Source organism: Narcine bancroftii, chromosome 3, assembly GCF_036971445.1.
Source record: "Narcine bancroftii isolate sNarBan1 chromosome 3, sNarBan1.hap1, whole genome shotgun sequence".
NCBI classification, from domain to species: Eukaryota; Metazoa; Chordata; class Chondrichthyes; order Torpediniformes; family Narcinidae; genus Narcine; species Narcine bancroftii.
Genome location: NC_091471.1, coordinates 29,768,655 through 29,787,533, shown reverse-complemented (window position 1 = coordinate 29,787,533; position 18,879 = coordinate 29,768,655). Strand labels below are relative to the sequence as shown.

Genomic DNA, 18,879 nt, shown 5'->3' with positions numbered 1-18,879 from the left:
AGTCTTTGCAAAGCAGTCTCTTTGCATATGGGACACCAATCCAATCTTGCTCTCCACTGGAATCTGTTCACCTTGCTTCTCCAGTCTTCACTATTACATCCACAAAGCCATCTGTTTAACTTTTCCCCAACTCCCACATCCAAGTCGTGGAATCTTTTTCATCCTTCCCATTGCTATGTCGAAAGTGGCTATTTGTTTGTATTTTGTCTATTTCTGCCATTGCCACCTCTCAGCCGGTGAAACTATTCTTCTTGGATTAAATTTCTCCCAATTCCCACAATTTTCACTTTTTCTGGCCGTACTGTTGCCTAGATGCCTCATTCACCACTTCTTGCTTTCTATCCTACTGTCCATTCACTCCATTCTTCCTTGCTGCCCCAGTTTGATCTGAAACTTGCCCTTTGTCTTGATCCTCCACGTGCATTGCCGTGTTAGATCACTTAAAATAGAATCTCATTCTTTAGCAGCTACTGCAAGCAGAGGAAGACTTCCGTTCCAGTTCTTTGGCCACATCTACTATCTCAGAATCTATATGTGGCACCTGTAGAGTAGGCGGAGGATACTTGCTCAGATGTGCAGAAGAAGATTCATGAACATGGGACGCATTTCACTAGTTTCAAGGCCGATTTCTTCCTTTCTCTTCCTGTTACCGGACTCCTGAATAAAACCCCAAAATGGTGCTTATAAACTGAACAAGATTAAAAAAAAGTTCTGTACCTGCCTGCCTTCATGGCACAGCATTGACTTGCAGGAAGCCTCTGGAAAAAGTGGACCACTTCTCATATCTTTGAACTCTCCTCAAGAGCTCATATCACTTGATAAAATTCATAAGTTTCTTCATTGCAAGACCATATTCTTTGGCCATCTGATCATGATTTCAAACAGCAGCAAGTTAATTCTCTATTGGACAACAGAATAAAATAGAATCGTGGAAAACTCCCCAAGATCAAACACTATTTAGTGGGTGGAGCAGCATCACTGGAATTGTTGCTGTTTCAGGATGAAAGTTTTCAAAACATTTTGTTTCGTGGTGTACACATCTTACCGTATGTTATAAGTTGTTCATGCTAGTTTGTTTATAAAGCCCTAAATGCTAACTATAGGTGCATTTTTAAGACAGCCTTGTGTTTTGTGGTGCCTGTTGGATATTGTTGTGTCTTACAGATTTAAAGCAAAATATGGAGTGCTCAGTAGATTCTTGATTTTCCAAATAAAAGTTGTTTTTTTGCACATTTTGACAATATTTTGTAAAGCAACAAAACAAATCCCTCGCCAAGATTGAAGTAAAATTGCATGAGACTTTCCATTTGAAAAAGATCAAGCAAAATCTTCCTTGCCAGTCCTCTCTATCTTTACAAACCATAATTAGCTTCCTGAATGTGTACAGTCTGTAGTTACTGAGTTCTGTTTTGATGCAACTGTGAGAATAATTTCAGATGCAACAATGAAAACAATTTCTATGTTAATTGAGTAGCTCAGTGTATGAAGAAACTCCTGAACTTTAATCTTTTGTGGTCAGAGACAGTACTAGGATAGTTCAGAGGCTGCCTTGCTGGTATTGTACTCATAAATTGTAGTTTTGCAAAAGGATTCTAATTGTTTATTGATGAAATGCATAATATAAAAATTAAATTTGGGTTCCATTCCTGCATACCCTTTTATTTCAAAGCAGAAATGTACACTAATAGTTTTCTTCATTGATCGTGGAACTGAATTTAGGAGCCGAGAGGTAATGTTGCAGCCATATAGGACTCTGGTCAGACCCCACTTGGAGTACTGTGCTAATTTCTTGTTGCTCAACCTTTGAATTGAGCATGAGTACAGAGGAGATTTACAAGGATATTGCCTGGATTAGGGAGCATGCCTTATGAAAAGAGGTTGAGTGAACTCCTTGGAGTGACGGAGGATGAGAGGCGACTTGATAGAGGTGTATAAGATGATGAGAGGCATTGATCGTGTGGATAGTCAGAGACTTTTTCCCAGGGCTGAAATGGTTGCCACAAGAGGACACTGGTTTAAGGTGCTGGGTAGTAGGTACAGAGGAGATATCAGAGCTAAGTTTTTTTTTGCACAGAGAGTGGTAGGTGCTTGGAATGGGCTGCTGGCAACGGTGGTGAAGGCAGATGCGATAGGGTCTTTTAAGAGACTTTTGGATAGGTACATGGAGCTTAGGAAAATAGAGGACTATGGATAAGCTGAGTAATTTCTAAGTTAGGGACATGTTCGGCACAACGTTGTGGGTCGAAGGGCCTGTATTGTGCTGAGGTTTTTTTTATTTCTATACTGAGAGCAGCAAAATTATAAATGCTTTGAAGTAACCATTTGTGGCTTAAAGTTTCAGCAAATAGTTTGATGTCCTTTTCCTTATTTGAATTCTCATATGGCTTATCCCTCTAATGCGCGCTCAAAACTAAGTTTTGGTTTTCAATTGAACACTACTATACAATTTTTAGAGTTATTTTTCTGTGAATCTTTGTCCAGAATGAATTAATTACAATTGGCCTAATAATGGGAGAACAAGGGCAGTGTTTGAAGCTATATCTCTTGAATTTGCCGATTGTTGCATCACTAGTTCACATTTTCTGTTGCTTTCCTTGGAATAGCTTTTCTCGTTGCAATTGCCACCTTAAAAATACATGTTGATTTTCATGATTGGAAGTTTATTTCTTAAGTATGTCAGTGAGCTGTTTCCACAAATTGTGAAGTATTGCCAATTAGTTATAACACAACAGACAGTTGCTCCATAAGATCTTTATATTACCTCTCCTCCTCTTTCCCTTGTGACTTTATCTAGCTTTCTGCGCATTAACCTGAGCCATACCAATGGTAATGCTGTACCACAGCACATCCAAGTTGTCTACCTGTAGGTAGAGAGGTCGCCCACTGCAGTAGGCTGGTGGGTACGTGGTTGTATCATCACAGGTGATCAATGGCACATTGAAACAATGTCTATATTTCTGGAATTTCCCAATATCTAAAATAATTGGAAGTCCATTTATTGTGAGTTGTCTGTTTTTTTTTGTTTCTCACTCTTTTATTTTGTCTTGCGTTACCTGAATATTCCATCTCTTCTGGATATTTTTGCCCTTTGCTTTATTAGTCTTTTAGGAATGTAAGAAATAAAAAGAACAGGCCATTTAGTTCCTCGTACGAACTCTTTTTTTTGTGATTTAAATTTTATTGAGTTCTTAATTTTAAAAAAAGTTTACCTAAACCCTTGAGTCAGTGTTAAAGCTATGTAAATCCTAAATTACGAAACCTAAACTTACCCATAAAATAGAAACAAACATGGCAGCAAAAAAAATCAATATAATAACCATATGTGCCTGTTTAGACCACTAATAACAGAAAAAAGCTGCCAATTGTTAATATGATTTACCACTACATCCATTACTATTCTCCCCATCCCCCCACAGCCGCCGGGAAACTATATATTTGCCCCATTTTTGTGCCTAGATTTTCAACTTATCAAACTGTTTGTAAGACATGCGTTCAAATGGTGTCACTTGGCCTTTTCTGACATCCTGAAATAATGGTCCCCTCAAATTTTTCCAACCTCTAAGTATAATTTGTCTTCCTACCATTATATTTATCTGAATCCAATTTTGAGATTATTTATCCCCAAATAACCCAAGTGTGTCTCCCAAGACAAAAGTCTGGGGCAAAAATAAATTTGAATACCTGAAACTTCACCAATATACTTGCATATCATAATCCAAAATTCTTGAATTCTGGGACAAGACCAAAGCGCAAGTACCAAGTGCCCTTTATCTGCCTCACAGTGCCAGCCAGCATCAGGGGTATTTTTCAACATAATCTGATTTTCAGTAAGAGTGTAACTGTCTTTTACTCCATCTTTCACTAATTCCATGTACAAAATTTCCCCTAATATCCAAAAATATATAAACTTATCTGAACCATCATAGCCAATTGAGTAGTGTAGAAATTTCCTTTCCATTCCTTATTTTGAGATTTTAACTCCCTGGGCCTAAACATCGCAGTAGGAGAAACATCATCCCTGTGCCCAACATGTCAAACCCTGATGGAATTATGTAGGTCTCAATGAAGTCTAAATTCAAATTATTGGCCCAAAAGTCAATCTAGTGAGCCTTCGGTGCATTTTCCTTCTCACATCTATATGAAACTACAATCCAGGTAGGTCTTTGCACAATTAGAGCCAGTCAGCTCCTCTCTTGAACCCTTTTCCCAAAAGGACCAATGGAATGTTTGCCTTCTTAATTGCTTTGTGTACTGGTATGTTGATTTTATGATTTATGTACAACAGTGGTCAGAACGCTAGCACCTTTTAATCATTCACCAGTTATGACCACTACTGTCATTAAGCAGCAGCAGACCACCTCACTTTGCATGCTGTGTGTATAGAGTTTGTAGAATTCCCTCTTCAACCATGTGGGTTTTTCCAGGTGCTCTGATTTTATTCCATGACCTGGAGATGAGTGGGTTAATTAACCACCAAATTGTCCCGAGTGTGTAAGTGAATGGAGAATTGGGGGGAGATGGTAAGAATGCATGGAGAATTAAAAAAGAGGATTCATGTAAGATTACTGTAAAGGATTGGTTGGTTTGGATTGAATAGGCCATCATCCTGTTTCCATGTTCCATGTTTCTAAATCAACTTTCCTGACCAAAATTCAATTAAGTCAGCCAGACAGGACTTCCCCTCAGTTAAGCTGACTATCTCCAGTCAATTCTTGCCTCGCCAAATACATATTAATTTGCTGCAAGTAATATTAATCTGTATGTTTTCTTCACCATTTTACTCTATCGAGGAAGAGCACTGAATCAGAAAGGGGTGTGAATATACCATTAGACAAAGTTGAATGATTGCACAGCAGAAGGGGTTTTGTGGTGGAAATCAAGTTGTAAGCCAATAAATCATACTTCAATAAGTTTGGAAATTACAATTGAAAGGATTTCAACTTAGTAAGAATAGTGGTTAGGCAATGCTGTAACAGCGCCAGCAATTGGGACCAGAGTTTGAATCCCGTGCTGTCTATAAGGAGTTTGTACGTTCTCCCCGTGTCTGTATGGGTTTTTCTCGGGTGCTCCGGATTCCTCCCACTGTTCAAAACATATCAGGGGTTTTAGGTCAACTGGGTGTAATTTGGCTGCATGGGATCATGGGCCAAAAGAACCTGTTACTGTGCTGTATGTCTAAATTTAAAAATTAAAAGAAAAAAATGACTGTGTACAATTATGGAAACAGGTGTCTCTGGGCTTTCAACCCATTTTGTGTTCAAATCGTCATGTCTTAGCATGCTCAAATGGGATTTCAGATGTGATAAGCTATGAAAAAATATTTAAGTAGTTTGTATTCTGGGCTACGGCGTTCAATTCTTTGTTAATTTACGCAATGTCAAGGTTTTCTGTTTTGCTGCTGGCAATGAGTTTGCTCCTTTGAAAGAGGATTTAAAAAAAAAGTTCATAGTTTGAGATTCTGCACTGATCCTTAGCAGGAACAAAATGATCTCAATTATATCACCGTGCACCCATTGCTTGAGGCATCCTTTTGTAAAAAGAATGATCATAACATTTTTAACCAAATCATGGTCTGCTTGGTAAACAGTAACGTTCGTATAGCTGTGGTTTGATTGAAAGGCAATTGCATAAAGTTTTTATTTAAAAATAGAATCCTCTCATTTCAACCGGATGCAGGATTGGCAGCATTTCCTGTGCAGCTCTCCAGTGCAACACTAAAATTTGGAGGACGAGAAGTGATATTATAATGAAACGAAATCATACTTTATCGGATATAAACCTTAATTTTGTCTGCCCACTGACCCTCATTCTTCCAGCAGTAGAAAAACATGATTTGATGTGAATAAATCTTCCAGTTCCAAGGAAGTCCTGGTAAGTGTGAAATACTATGAGCACCTAGATGTGCAGCACTGAGTAAAATCTTTGGTCATTTGTAACGTGAATGATGATCAGATGGATCATTTTATCTTTTTTGCTGAAGCCTTCATTATAAAAATAGATCATGAGTGTCTAATGGCATCCCTCATCAGATCACTGCAAACCTAAAAACAGGGGGAGTAGTCCAGAACAATGTTTTCAGATTTTAAAAGTCTCATCGTTTTTGAGCAAAATCTTTTTTGATCCTCAGCTGACCACCTAGTTTTACAGCAGGATTTCAACAATTTCTTTTTTGACTGCAGTTGGGCAGAAGCATCTTCATTTGAGTGTGGAACTTGACAATAAGCACAATTGTTTTGGTGGGTGGGTTGGGGGTTATTTGCCACAGAGAGAACGTTCTGATTGATCCCTGCCTCGACCCCTGTTCTTTTAACCCCGTTTTTGTTTGCCTTGCCTGAAATCAACCGAGAAGGGTTAATCTGGCTGCGTCCAGTTTAGGAAAGAAGCACCCCAGATAGACTGCCCTCCTTCCTTGATGCATCCCTGCTGCTCTTTAAGTTCAGTTTGCTGCATGACACAGCAGCCTTTTTACTCCAGGGAGGAAGGCTGACAGTCAGCAAAAATACCGATTCGGTGCCTGCCCAAATTGCAACATTTTCTGGCCATGCCAGAAGGTGCAAACTGCTTTGGCACCGACCAAAGGCTCTCCCACACTTGAGCTCCGCTGAGTGTGCAAGCACCGAGCGTGTCAGCTGACCCGGGCAGCCTATAAGCTTCAGCATTGACAGCAGGCTCTGCTTGAGATCTGGGGGGAAATCGAAGTGGACGCCATATGCCCAGTGTGTGTTGGGGAGGGGGGGGGTCAAGGGGGGGGGGGGGGTCCTCTCTCCATATCTCACGTGAAGTGGTCTCAGAAAATGGGCAAGTGACGGCCGTGTAGATGGGGAGCTCTCACCTCCAAAACAAAGGCTTACCTCTAGGTAAGCGCTCGCTGGAAGTGGTTCAAGCGCGGGGGGGGGGGGGGGGGGGGGCGCCGGCAGAGTTAAGACATAGTAGTGTATGTCAGAGCCGTGGCGGCTCTTTCCAACCCTTCCTCCCACCCCCAACCGAGCCCGTTTGCATCTTGCAGCCTGAGCTCGAAAGCGAGGACTTTTTTTTTCCAAAAAAAGCAAAGGTCCCGCACGCGCGAGACACGGAAACAAGTTGTAGCGCTTTTCGGGGGAGGGGGGTTGTTGTTTTGAGGGGTGGTTGTTTGGGGGGTGGTTGTTTGGGGGGTGGTTGTTTGGGGGGTGGTTGTTTGGGGGGTGGTTGTTTGGGGGGTGGTTGTTTGGGGGGTGGTTGTTTGGGGGGTGGTTGTTTGGGGGGTGGTTGTTTGGGGGGTGGTTGTTTGGGGGGTGGTTGTTTGGGGGGTGGTTGTTTGGGGGGTGGTTGTTTGGGGGGTGGTTGTTTGGGGGGGGTGGTTGTTTGGGGGGTGGTTGTTTGGGGGGTGGTTGTTTGGGGGGGGTGGTTGTTTGGGGGGTGGTTGTTTGGGGGGGTGGTTGTTTGGGGGGGTGGTTGTTTGGGGGGTGGTTGTTTGGGGGGTGTTGTTAGGGGGGGTGGTTGTTTGGGGGGTGTTGTTTGGGGGGTGTTGTTTGGGGGGGGTGGTTGTTTGGGGGGTGGTTGTTTGGGGGGTGGTTGTTTGGGGGGCGGTTGTTTGGGGTGGGTGGTTGTTTGGGGTGTTGTTTGGGAGGTGGTTGTTTGGGGGGTGTTGTTTGGGGTTGGTTTTTTGGGGGGGTGGTTGTTTGGGGGTTGGTTGTTTGGGAGGTGGTTGTTTGGGGGGTTATTGTTTGTGGTGTTGTTTGGGGGGTGATTGTTTGGGGGTGCTTGTTTGGGGTGGTTGTTTGGGGGGGTGATTGGGGGGGTGGTTGTTTAGGGTGTTGTTGTTTGGGAGGTGGTTGTTTGGGGGGTGGTTGTTTGGGGTGTTGTTTGGGGGGTGGTTGTTTGGGGGTGATTGTTTGGGGGTGATTATTTGGGGGGTGGTTGTTTGGGGGGTGGTTGTTTGGGGGGTGGTTGTTTGGGGGGTGGTTGTTTGGGGGGTGGTTGTTTGGGGGGTGGTTGTTTGGGGGGTGGTTGTTTGGGGGGTGGTTGTTTGGGGGGTGGTTGTTTGGGGGGTGGTTGTTTGGTGGGGTGGTTGTTTGGTGGGGTGGTTGTTTGGGGGGGTGGTTGTTTGGGGGGTGGTTGTTTGGGGGGGTGGTTGTTGGGGGTGGTTGTTTGGGGGGGTGGTTGTTGGGGGTGGTTGTTTGGGGGGTGGTTGTTTGGGGGGTGTTGTTTGGGGGGTGGTTGTTTGGGGGGTGGTTGTTTGGGGGGTGGTTGTTTGGTGGGGTGGTTGTTTGGTGGGGTGGTTGTTTGGGGGTGATTGTTTGGGGGGTGGTTGTTTGGGGGGGTGGTTGTTGGGGGTGGTTGTTTGGGGGGTGGTTGTTTGGGGGGTGGTTGTTTGGGGGTGATTGTTTGGGGGTGATTATTTGGGGGGTGGTTGTTTGGGGGGTGGTTGTTTGGGGGGTGGTTGTTTGGGGGGTGGTTGTTTGGGGGGTGATTGTTTGGGGGGTGGTTGTTTGGGGGGGTGGTTGTTGGGGGTGGTTGTTTGGGGGGTGGTTGTTTGGGGGGTGGTTGTTTGGGGGTGATTGTTTGGGGGTGATTATTTGGGGGGTGGTTGTTGGGGGTGGTTGTTTGGGGGGGGTTGTTGTTTGGCGGGGGGTTGTGCAGTGCTGAAAATGTTTATTTGCTACTTTCGGCAAATGTGTTGTTCGTCGTTTTCATTCTGAATTAGTTGCACGCTTTTCCTGTTCCAGCTGTTGAATTAAGTGGAAGACGAGAACTATTCTTCAAATCATAAACCGAACAGCCTGCGTAAAATTTGTTTTTGCACTGAACTTCACTTGTTTCTGATACTCCCAGTCTGCAACTCTCATTTTTAAAAAAAACACCCCGGCTCGGAGGGGCGAGCAGCAAAACATCAGCTTTTTGTATTCCTGTTTCCCTGTGGTCAGCAGTTCTGAAATTCAATGCGTGGGATTCTGTAAATTCCTAATGCAGAGGTTGAATGAATCTTCTGTGTTCCGAAAATGAGAGAGCAACCCCAAGTAATTTTCCCTCAGAAAATCTCATCTTTGAACTCGCATCAAACAATTTTGTGGGGCTTTGAAAAAAGATGAGTTTGAACAAACATTGGAGAGACCTATTTAGGTTTGCTTCTTTTGTTTCAGAGACCAGAAGGCCAAAGTACTGGGAAAGCTTTTTTTTCAAATGACTAAAGAATAATCTGCGAACTGAATATAAAAATACAAAACTTTGCATTAATAATGCAAGATATGAAAGTATTGTGCATGCCTACTTATTTCCTTGTCTAATCAAATCAGAATAGTGAATATTGATTAATTGTGGGATGGAATATTATTGATAATATTCAAATAATTGTTACTAATAAAGATATTAATATTGAATTACATATTAATTTTTTGAAACTGTCCAGAGAAAATATTTCCTTGCCTCATTTCTTGTTTACTAAAATGATAATTAAACAATATCAGTCCAGTTCTAGATAGCAGTTCTGCTGTGAGAGTTTAAGTTTTTTTTTGTTACTGTCCCACAAGAATATTGTACGATCTGAAAACTGAAAATATGTAGAAGAATCGTGATTGAAGCAAACTAAAATAGATGCAGTTTGTGATTTTATTCCACCTTTTATAACCTGGGCAAGAGGATAAAAATGACAAACATTTTGTTTCTCTGAGCGTAACAAATGAAAGATTTGTGTTCAGTATTGAAATTTTAATACATGAAATCTCTCGTTTTATAAATTGAGTTATTGTGGGTTAATTGTACTTTTGTCATATTTTGGTGGTGCTGCACTGAAACCATTAGTAAGATGGATGAACGCTGTGTGAATCTTTCGTAGTTTGAAGCTACTGAACGATACTGATCCATTTGCAATTTTTTTTCATGAACCAAGATTGATCATGTGAGTGCACATTGAAGAAGCATACATTAAAAAAATTCTGTCAAACAATGACAGGATTGTGTATTTTTCCATGAAGGTGTGAGATAGCTGCACAGTTTGACCTTCTGTTATTCTCCATTTTAAATCAAACTTTCATCTTCATGGCATATCCATGAATCTCTATTTATTTATTTATTTATTTAACTGCCTTGTGATATTTTACCTGGAAAAGGTTGGAAGTTCAACGTACCTGCTCTTGGCTCAGATGAAAATGCATCTTGCCATTTGGTTTGCATGCAGACCGATTATGGAGGCAATCTCTTTTGTTCATTATAACTTAATTGTCTTTGTTTACTGATGAGTGAGCGCATCAGACCACTAAAACCTTGCCTCAGTGTGCAGAGGGAAATTCTATTTAGTGAAATAGAAATGAGGGTTAATTTGCATGCCCCTGACTCACTTCTCCTCCTGCCTGATCACACAGGCGTGTTTTCTGCAAATCAATTTTTTCACTCCTTCCTCTAGCCATTGTTGAGAAGAGGGAAAATAGATTTATTATAATGAAAATGACGTGATCACTCTTCATCATTTCTAGATGATCATAATTCATGACATGGATCCAATAGGAATATAATCTGATGAATCGTGGGTTCACCATTTTACTATCTCCAAAAGAGTAAGTGGGGAGTGAGTGAAAGCTGCCAGTCCAGTGATGGCAAGTAGGAAACTTAATTGAAAGTAGTAGCTTCCAACTGGAAACTGGTGAATTATAATTCCCTCTGGAAAATTATAATATGATCTAAGAATGTAAATGTGCTTTGTGTAAATTGGAAATTGTCGTGCAGACACGCAAGTCGCAGTTTCCCTGCTGTTGATTCTTGCCTAATTTGGAACCTTACATATATATTGTTGGAGATGGGGCAAGTAAAGGTGCAGGTATTTTACTTCCTGGGCTTTTCAGGATGAGTGTGTGACCATTCTTCCAATCATTTGCCTTAATTTTCAAGCCAAAACCTTGAAACCCTCTTTGGTTCTAACTAATCCTCCACTAAACATGATAAAGCTTGGCAGAGTTTGATTTTAAAAAAAAAACAAAACTCCAACTGATGATTGAACTACACCATTTGTGGTTAAACTACCTCCATTTCCTATTTGTCAGCCAACTTTCTCTCCACTTCTTGTGCTTGTCTTAAGGCTCCTGTACACTTTTCCCAGTTGTAATAGAGTGAGGAGGGCAAAGTGAATAGGTCTTTGTTTAATTGATTCATTTTATTGTTTATTTTAATTTCACAATTCAAAGATAAATTTAGTGTGAATTCTTAAGGATTTTGCTTCTACCTGGACTGGTGGCTCATTGCTTAAACAACTTAGTGTCAACTCAATTTTTCAAACTTTGATCAGAATTGAAATAACACATACAGGTTCAAGTAGTTGTTTGAAGTCATGTTGTGAGAAGTAGTTCATCTCCATATTGGCTCATAACTTCATTAATTATTTCATCAGAATAAGGTAAAATTTGCAAGTTCACATTTATTGTCACATGTACAACGAGGAAGTGTGTTTTGCCTACAACCCAACTACTAGTAGTGATCCCATGCAGCAAAGAAAACCAACACAAAATTAGAGAGGATGATCATCTCGAACAGAGCAAGGGTAATAGTTTACAAGGGCAAGGCTCATTCAGGAGTTTATCCTGTGCTCCTGTTGTGGTCTCCTTAACATCAGAGTGACTGGGCACAGACCGGGAAATCTCTTTGTTGATCACATTGCCTCTGTCCACCACAATAGTGTGGATCTCCCAAGTGGCCTTGCAGTTCAATTTCCCATCCCATTCCCTTGCTGCTATGTCTGTCCATAGTTTCACACACTGCCAGACTGCTTCATGTCACTTTTCCTTCAGCTCAGACTCTCTGTCTCATTTCACAGAGCCAAAATCTCACCTTTCCTCCTCTCATCATTCAATTAATATCTTTTGCAGGTCAAGACTCCTCTCCCTGTCATTCTTCAGTCTTTATTTTGACTCTTTCCTGTTCTTTGCTTCATACTTGAAAAATGGCTCAGGCCCGAAACGTCAGTAATATATCTTTACCTCCAATGGATGGTGCGAGACCGGCTGAGTTCCTCCAGCATTTCTGTGTGTTTTACTTTATTCCCGAGTATGACAATCATTCAGCAGTCTGATTAAAAATGGGAAAGAAACAGCTGCTGGCAGGGGCCGTTGTGGTCAGCCTTCTCATCGGGGGAAGTGAATGATGGCAGTGGTTCCGGAAAGCATGGGCCACCCAAGGGAAAGTGCTCCACAAGCTTCCTGGACAGCTGCAGCTCCTCCGCGAGCCTATTGAAGCTAGGTGAGCCAAGTGGACAGTGGGGGATCCCTCCCTCCCTGATACTGGGGCCAGGCAGCAGGGGATTCCGATACTGAGCCACACAGAGACGATAGTCACTATTGGAGATACTCACCCTAATTTCAACTTCGCATGCAAGACGCGGGGGGATGTTTTTGAGCCAATTCTTTTTGGCGGAAAAAGTCAAATATACATAACATTGTAAGGGTGTTAATTAGGGTCAAGAAAATAATTTGCTAAGCCTAATTTGTGTTTATTGTGAGGTTATAAGATTTTGGAAAGATTTATTTCATGATTTAGAGGAAACTAAACAATGGCTTGTATTTGAAATAGTGTGTCAGCAAGTAATGATCTAAGTTGCAGTTTCCTTTGATGCTACCTCCATTAATGGAGCACTCCAGCTAAGAGAAGACAATTGCAGTATCATGTCCCAGCATGCAGGCATCTTTGCAAATGTTCATGCCTTCAGCAAGATTGTGTCAGCAGAAAGCCATCTTAATGCAAGCGTAAATCTAAATGACCGACAATTGACATTTTAGATGATTGAAGGCTGCTGGTATAACCATTATCTGTTGTGACTTTTTTACTTGAAGGTATAATTAAGAGAATGATGATGGTCCTTGAGCTCAAGTTTGTTATCTTTTAAAAGCATAAATAACCTTTTCCTTCTAAATTTCTATTTTGACACTTAAGGAATGTCAATAAAAATGTTCCAACTTCTATTTGGATGTAGTGCTATTGATAAGTGACCATTTTGGTCGGTTAAAGCAGGGCAGTGAACTGTTGCAACCTGGAGCAGTGTTGTAGAATAGAGAGACCAAGAGGAATAGAGAGACCAAGAGGAATAGAGAGACCAAGACGAATAGAGAGACCAAGACGAATAGAGAGACCAAGAGGCACAGGTATGGGTAGTTCCCTGAAATTGGTGACTTGAGAGTTTGGCTTGTTGGTCTTCATCCGTCAGGAGTTGAGAAGTCATGACACAGTTCCCCACGTGGAGGAGAGATTTCCTTAAATTGAGGAAGTATGTAGAAAAAATTCACAAGGACCATACTTGGAGTATTGCGCGCAGTCTGGTCGCCGGCTTAAGCTGGAAAGCGTGCAAAAGAAATTCATAAGGATGTTGTCAGGACTGGTAAGGCCAAGACTTGTTTCCCTGGAGCATAGGAGGCTCAAGGATGACCATACAAAGGTGAAACAAGGGCTCAGATAAGGCGAATGCCACACAGTTTTTTTTTCCCAGAATAGGAGAGTTTAAATCTAGAGTGCATAGATTTAAGGTGAGAGGGAAAGGATTGAAAAAGGACTCGAGGGTCATCTTTTTCCACAGAAAAGGGTGGGTTTCTGGAACAACCTGTTTAAGGAAGTTGTGGATGTGGGTATAATTATGAAATTTAAAAAAAAATCTGTCAGGTACATGTTTAGGAAAGATTTAGAGGGATGTTGGCTAAATGCAGGCAAATCTGACTACCTTGGATAGACAACTTGCCTGGCATGAACATGTTGGGCCAAAGGGCCCATTTCCATGCTTAACAAATATATAGATCCATGATGCATTGTAAACCTAAAAAGAAAATTAAACATAGGGTTTTCTTTCTGCCTGAAGAAAGGCTTTGTTGGGTAAAAGCAAAAGTAGGTCAGTTTTGCGTCCCTTAACCGCTGATCCTTGGGTAATGCCTTCAGTTTTCTCACAACATTTAAAAAGGATCTAGATGAGCACTTGAATCACCATGGCATTGAAGTTGAATGAGAAGGTCCTAGTAAATGGGATTGGTGCAGTTCAAGACTTGTGGTCAGCATGGAAATAATGGGGCAATGTGCCTTTTTTGTGCTGGATTTACCTGTGCCTCCATGGCTAATGTGTTCAGTTGTCATTTGTCTTAAAAAGCAGTACGGTGGTTCCCTCTTATCCGCGGCTTCGCTTTCTGCCGTTTCAGTTATGCACGGTTCGAAAATATAGTACTGTCATGGAATCGCAGAGCTTGTGTTCAAGTAACCCTCTTTTTTAAAAATAGTGTTATAATTGTTCTATTTTATTGTTGTTCATCTCTTACTGTGTTTAATTTATAAATTAAACTTTATCATAGGTATGTATGTATAGTAAAAAAAAATAGAATATATAGGATTTGGTGCTATCTGCGGTTGCATGCATCCGCGGTGGGGTTTTAGAACATATCCTGCAGATAAGGGGGGACGACTGTATAATTAAACTGGAAGGAATTATTAAAAAGCAATTCATGCTACCTATCTTTCAGGTTTTGTATGTAAAAATGTAAGAAATGGGCATGAGTTTTGATTTTGTAGCTTTAATTGAACTGCAGAATCTGGCCTATTATTTTTGCACAACTGCCAACTTCAGGAATTTTCAAAGGGGAGGGATATCCATGTTGAGGGTCATCTCAGGTTGGTATGCCATTTCTGCGTTAACACTTCCTTATACAGCTGTGTATACAATATGACCAGTGGTGCACACTTGTATTACACATTATTAATAATACATTGTTATTAATTATGTTTAGAAAAAACATTATGGCTATCGCTGGGTTCCAACAGATGAAGCAATGAAGATATTTTATCACAAAAATGACAACATTATGCACAGTGGGTCCTTTTCATTGCTTTTATGAACTTTCTACCCTGTTGTGCAAAGCCAGCACTGGCAAAAAAAAAATTGTTGCATCATTAATTGTTTCCTCATGAAATTCTTTCTAGTTCACTAAATATTGATTTTTAGCACGTACAGTTAATACAGTTATAGAACTGTTTGTGCAGAGCCACATCTGAAACTGTGTTAGAAAATAATTCATTCACTTTTTTTCCCTCTTCATCTTATCACCAATCTGTTTATTTTTAACTTGAATTCCTATGTCAGTACAGGAAATCAAACTGGTAAAATGTATCCTCATAAGAATAAGTATACTTTTTCTTGTTTAAAAACTCTCTGATGACAGTGTATTGACAACAATGAGCAATTTCATTTTTTATGAATAGATGAGGTGGACAAAGGAATCCACTGCTGAATCCTGAAAAGGAATATGTGCCCTTCTTGAATCTTGTGAGTTTCATGTGTTCTTGGAGTCAGTCTGGGAGAAGGTGGATGCACCCACTTGTATTTCTAACGGTGTCTTCATGGTAGCAAAGGTTTCTAGGCTTGGGAAATGAGCAGTGTTGGAAACCAAGTGAAATGGTGAGCTTGTGATCAAATGATACAGAACACTGGAATCCTAAAACATGGCAACAATGACGAGGTAATAAAGCCCATATGGATTCCTAATTTGTGTACCTTAGCTGCTTCCAAACATTAATGAGAGGCTGAAAGTCTTTCTAAGAGTTGCAAATGAAAATCTGCAAGAGAAGTGCTATTTTTGCGTACATCCTTTGGGACATAATGGCTCAGTTCCTTTATCGTCACTTCAGCTCCAGAAAGTTTGCGGTGTTGAGACACTAAAGTTGGAAATTACATTTGAAATGATAAGTTGATAGCATTTGTTGATGAAAGCATCTGTTTCCCCAAACAGAAATTGACAAGCAAAATACATTCTCGACACATTATTTATCATTTTCTAAGTGTTTTCATTGGGTGCCTTTTATTAACCATTTTACAAACTGTCTTTCCAACTCGATTGTAAATAATTGTTTTATAACTTGGTTGGCATAGACAAGTTAGCCAAAGGGCCTGCTTCCCTGCTGTAGAACTCTGTGACCTTAATTGAAAATTCACGATTGTTTTATGAGAAAGCTGGAATGCATGACTGTGGAATGCAAGTCTTCATCCAAATTTATCCAACATTTCCAAGCTTGAGGAGAAAATGCAACACTTATTCTTGATGGTCTTGTGTTAGTTGATCCTTCTCAGTTTTGTTTACATAAATTTGAGGCATATTAATTATTAAATACTTCCTTGACAGCTGCTGATGTGAATTGATAGTTTTTTTTAGCTTCATGATGCAACTTCAATCATTTTGAAAAAATCACATTTTTACTTTTCTCATTTAAACTAGTGCAGGTGTCTTTGTAACTGAGTTCTGTTTCTCATAAGAATTCAGGGGCTTTGTTCTTGCTATAGTACTATATGATGAAATGGTGCAGCCGAGATAGGTAAACTGGTTGACCGTTTTGAGTTTTGTGTGCCCGATGGAGATGTGGGGGGGCTGGTAGTCATGGTGGGGAGCTGGCTGATGGAGGACCTCAGTTTTCTTCAGGCTGACTTCCAGGCCAAACATTTTGGCAGTTTCCGCAAAGCAGGACGTCAAGCGCTGAAGAGCTGGCTCTGAATGGGCAACTAAAGCGGCATCATCTGCAAAGAGTAGTTCACGGACAAGTTTCTCTTGTGTCTTGGTGTGAGCTTGCAGGCGCCTCAGATTGAAGAGACTGCCATCCGTGCGGTACCGGATGTAAACAGCGTCTTCATTGTTGGGGTCTTTCATGGCTTGGTTCAGCATCATGCTGAAGAAGATTGAAAATAGGGTTGGTGCGAGAACACAGCCTTGCTTCACGCCATTGTTAATGGAGAAGGGTTCAGAGAGCTCATTGCTGTATCTGAACCGACCTTGTTGGTTTTCGTGCAGTTGGATAATCATGTTGAGGAACTTTGGGGGACATCCGATGCGCTCTAGTATTTGCCAAAGCCCTTTCCTGCTCACGGTGTCGAAGGCTTTGGTGAGGTCAACAAAGGTGATGTAGAGTCCTTTGTTTTGTTCTCTGCACTTTTCTTGGAGCTGTCTGAGGGCAAAGACCATGTCAGTGGTTCCTCTGTTTGCGCGAAAGCCGCACTGTGATTCTGGGAGAATATTCTCGGCGACACTAGGTATTATTCTATTTAGTAGAATCCTAGCGAAGATTTTGCCTGCAATGGAGAGCAACGTGATTCCCCTGTAGTTTGAGCAGTCTGATTTCTCGCCTTTGTTTTTGTACAGGGTGATGATGGTGGCATCACGAAGATCCTGAGGCAGTTTACCTTGGTCCCAACAAAGCTTGAAAAACTCATGCAGTTTGGCATGCAGAGTTTTGCCGCCAGCCTTCCAGACTTCTGGCACACAAAACTCAAAACGGTCAACCAGTTTACCTATCTCGGCTGCACCATTTCATCAGATGCAAGGATCGACAATGAGATAGACAACAGACTCGCCAAGGCAAATAGCGCCTTTGGAAGACTACACAAAAGAGTCCGGAAAAACAACCAACTGAAAAACCTCACAAAGATAAGCGTATACAGAGCCGTTGTCATACCCACACTCCTGTTCGGCTCCGAATCATGGATCCTCTACCGGCATTACCTACGGCTCCTAGAACGCTTCCACCAGCGTTGTCTCCGCTCCATCCTCAACATCCATTGGAGCGCTTACACCCCTAACGTCGAAGTACTCGAGATGGCAGAGGTCGACAGCATCGAGTCCACGCTGCTGAAGATCCAGCTGCGCTGGATGGGTCACGTCTCCAGAATGGAGGACAATCGCCTTCCCAAGATCGTGTTATATGGCGAGCTCTCCACTGGCCACCGTGACAGAGGTGCACCAAAGAAAAGGTACAAGGACTGCCTAAAGAAATCTCTTGGTGCCTGCCACATTGACCACCGCCAGTGGGCTGATAACGCCTCAAACCGTGCATCTTGGCGCCTCACAGTTTGGCGGGCAGCAACCTCCTTTGAAGAAGACCGCAGAGCCCACCTCACTGACAAAAGGCAAAGGAGGAAAAACCCAACACCCAACCCCAACCAACCAATTTTCCCTTGCAACCGCTGCAATCGTGTCTGCCTGTCCCGCATCGGACTTGTCAGCCACAAACGAGCCTGCAGCTGACGTGGACTTTTTACCCCCTCCATAAATCTTCGTCCGCGAAGCCAAGCCAAAGAAGAAAGAAGTACTATATAACTAGAAGGACTTAAACATTGACTTTGTGGGCATGATGGACAGCCTTGTAGATGATAAAAGAAGTGGTTGTGTGGGCTGATTGAGGATGAAAGCTGTGGTCTGCAGGATAAAATAGTTGAGATGGTCATTTGGGTCAAAATTACAATGGAATTTAGTCTAGAGAGGTGGTGAGGTAATGCATTTGAAGAGGCGCAACAGGAAAGGGAGGAGATACTGATGAAGGAAGAGATACTGATGAAGGAATTAATGGCTTTTAACTATTTATCTATGATTCTCCTTAAAAATCTGTGGATAAGCACTCTAAAGGCATTTGGGATCCTTTGTTAGCTGAGGCATAAAATAAAAGAGCAATGGGTTATGCTGGAATTCTGTACAGTACAACTCCGGTTATCTAAAATGGTCAGGACCGGGCCTATGTCAGATAAACTTTTTTTTTAGATAACTGGTCACTTTTTAAAAACAACCCAGTAGCAACAGCGAATAACTTGTTTGTTGATGTTTAAACATTGATACAAGTGAAGGCTTTTAAGCATTAAAATGTTTAATTCTCAGACCAGAAAAAAATGCTGGCCGCCACGCCGCCAATCACTGAGACCTACCAACCATCACCGCCGTTCCCTGAAACGTCCCCACCACTGCCACTGATCCTTGGAGAGGCTTCCCAGGCCACTGACGGGTGTCCCCAGTCACCGGAGCTCCTGACCTCACGCCGGAGTCCTCTCTTAGGCCTCCTGCACACCCGGGAGTCCGGTGTGTGGCAGTCGGCCCCCGGGGAGGGTTCAGAGTCAGCGTCAGAAGTTCTAGTTTGCCA

The 18,879-nt window shown here is 41.8% G+C and overlaps 1 protein-coding gene across 24 annotated transcripts in view; it reads left to right on the top strand.

Moving 5' to 3' along the window:
• ctbp1 (C-terminal binding protein 1) overlaps positions 1-18,879 on the top strand; it is a 424,680-nt gene that overhangs the window by 343,289 nt on the left and 62,512 nt on the right. For 13 of the 24 annotated variants that reach the window (XM_069923684.1, XM_069923686.1, XM_069923693.1 and 10 more), the window contains one exon: positions 14,718-14,799. The exons of 7 other annotated variants lie outside the window; for them this stretch is intronic. In XM_069923684.1, the coding sequence (XP_069779785.1) occupies positions 14,718-14,799 (82 nt within the window). Of the gene's footprint in view, positions 1-5,675; positions 5,872-6,756; positions 6,858-6,925; positions 7,052-14,717; positions 14,800-18,879 lie in introns of those variants that run through there. 4 more of the 24 variants (XM_069923704.1, XM_069923702.1, XM_069923705.1 and 1 more) reach the window with 4 other exon arrangements.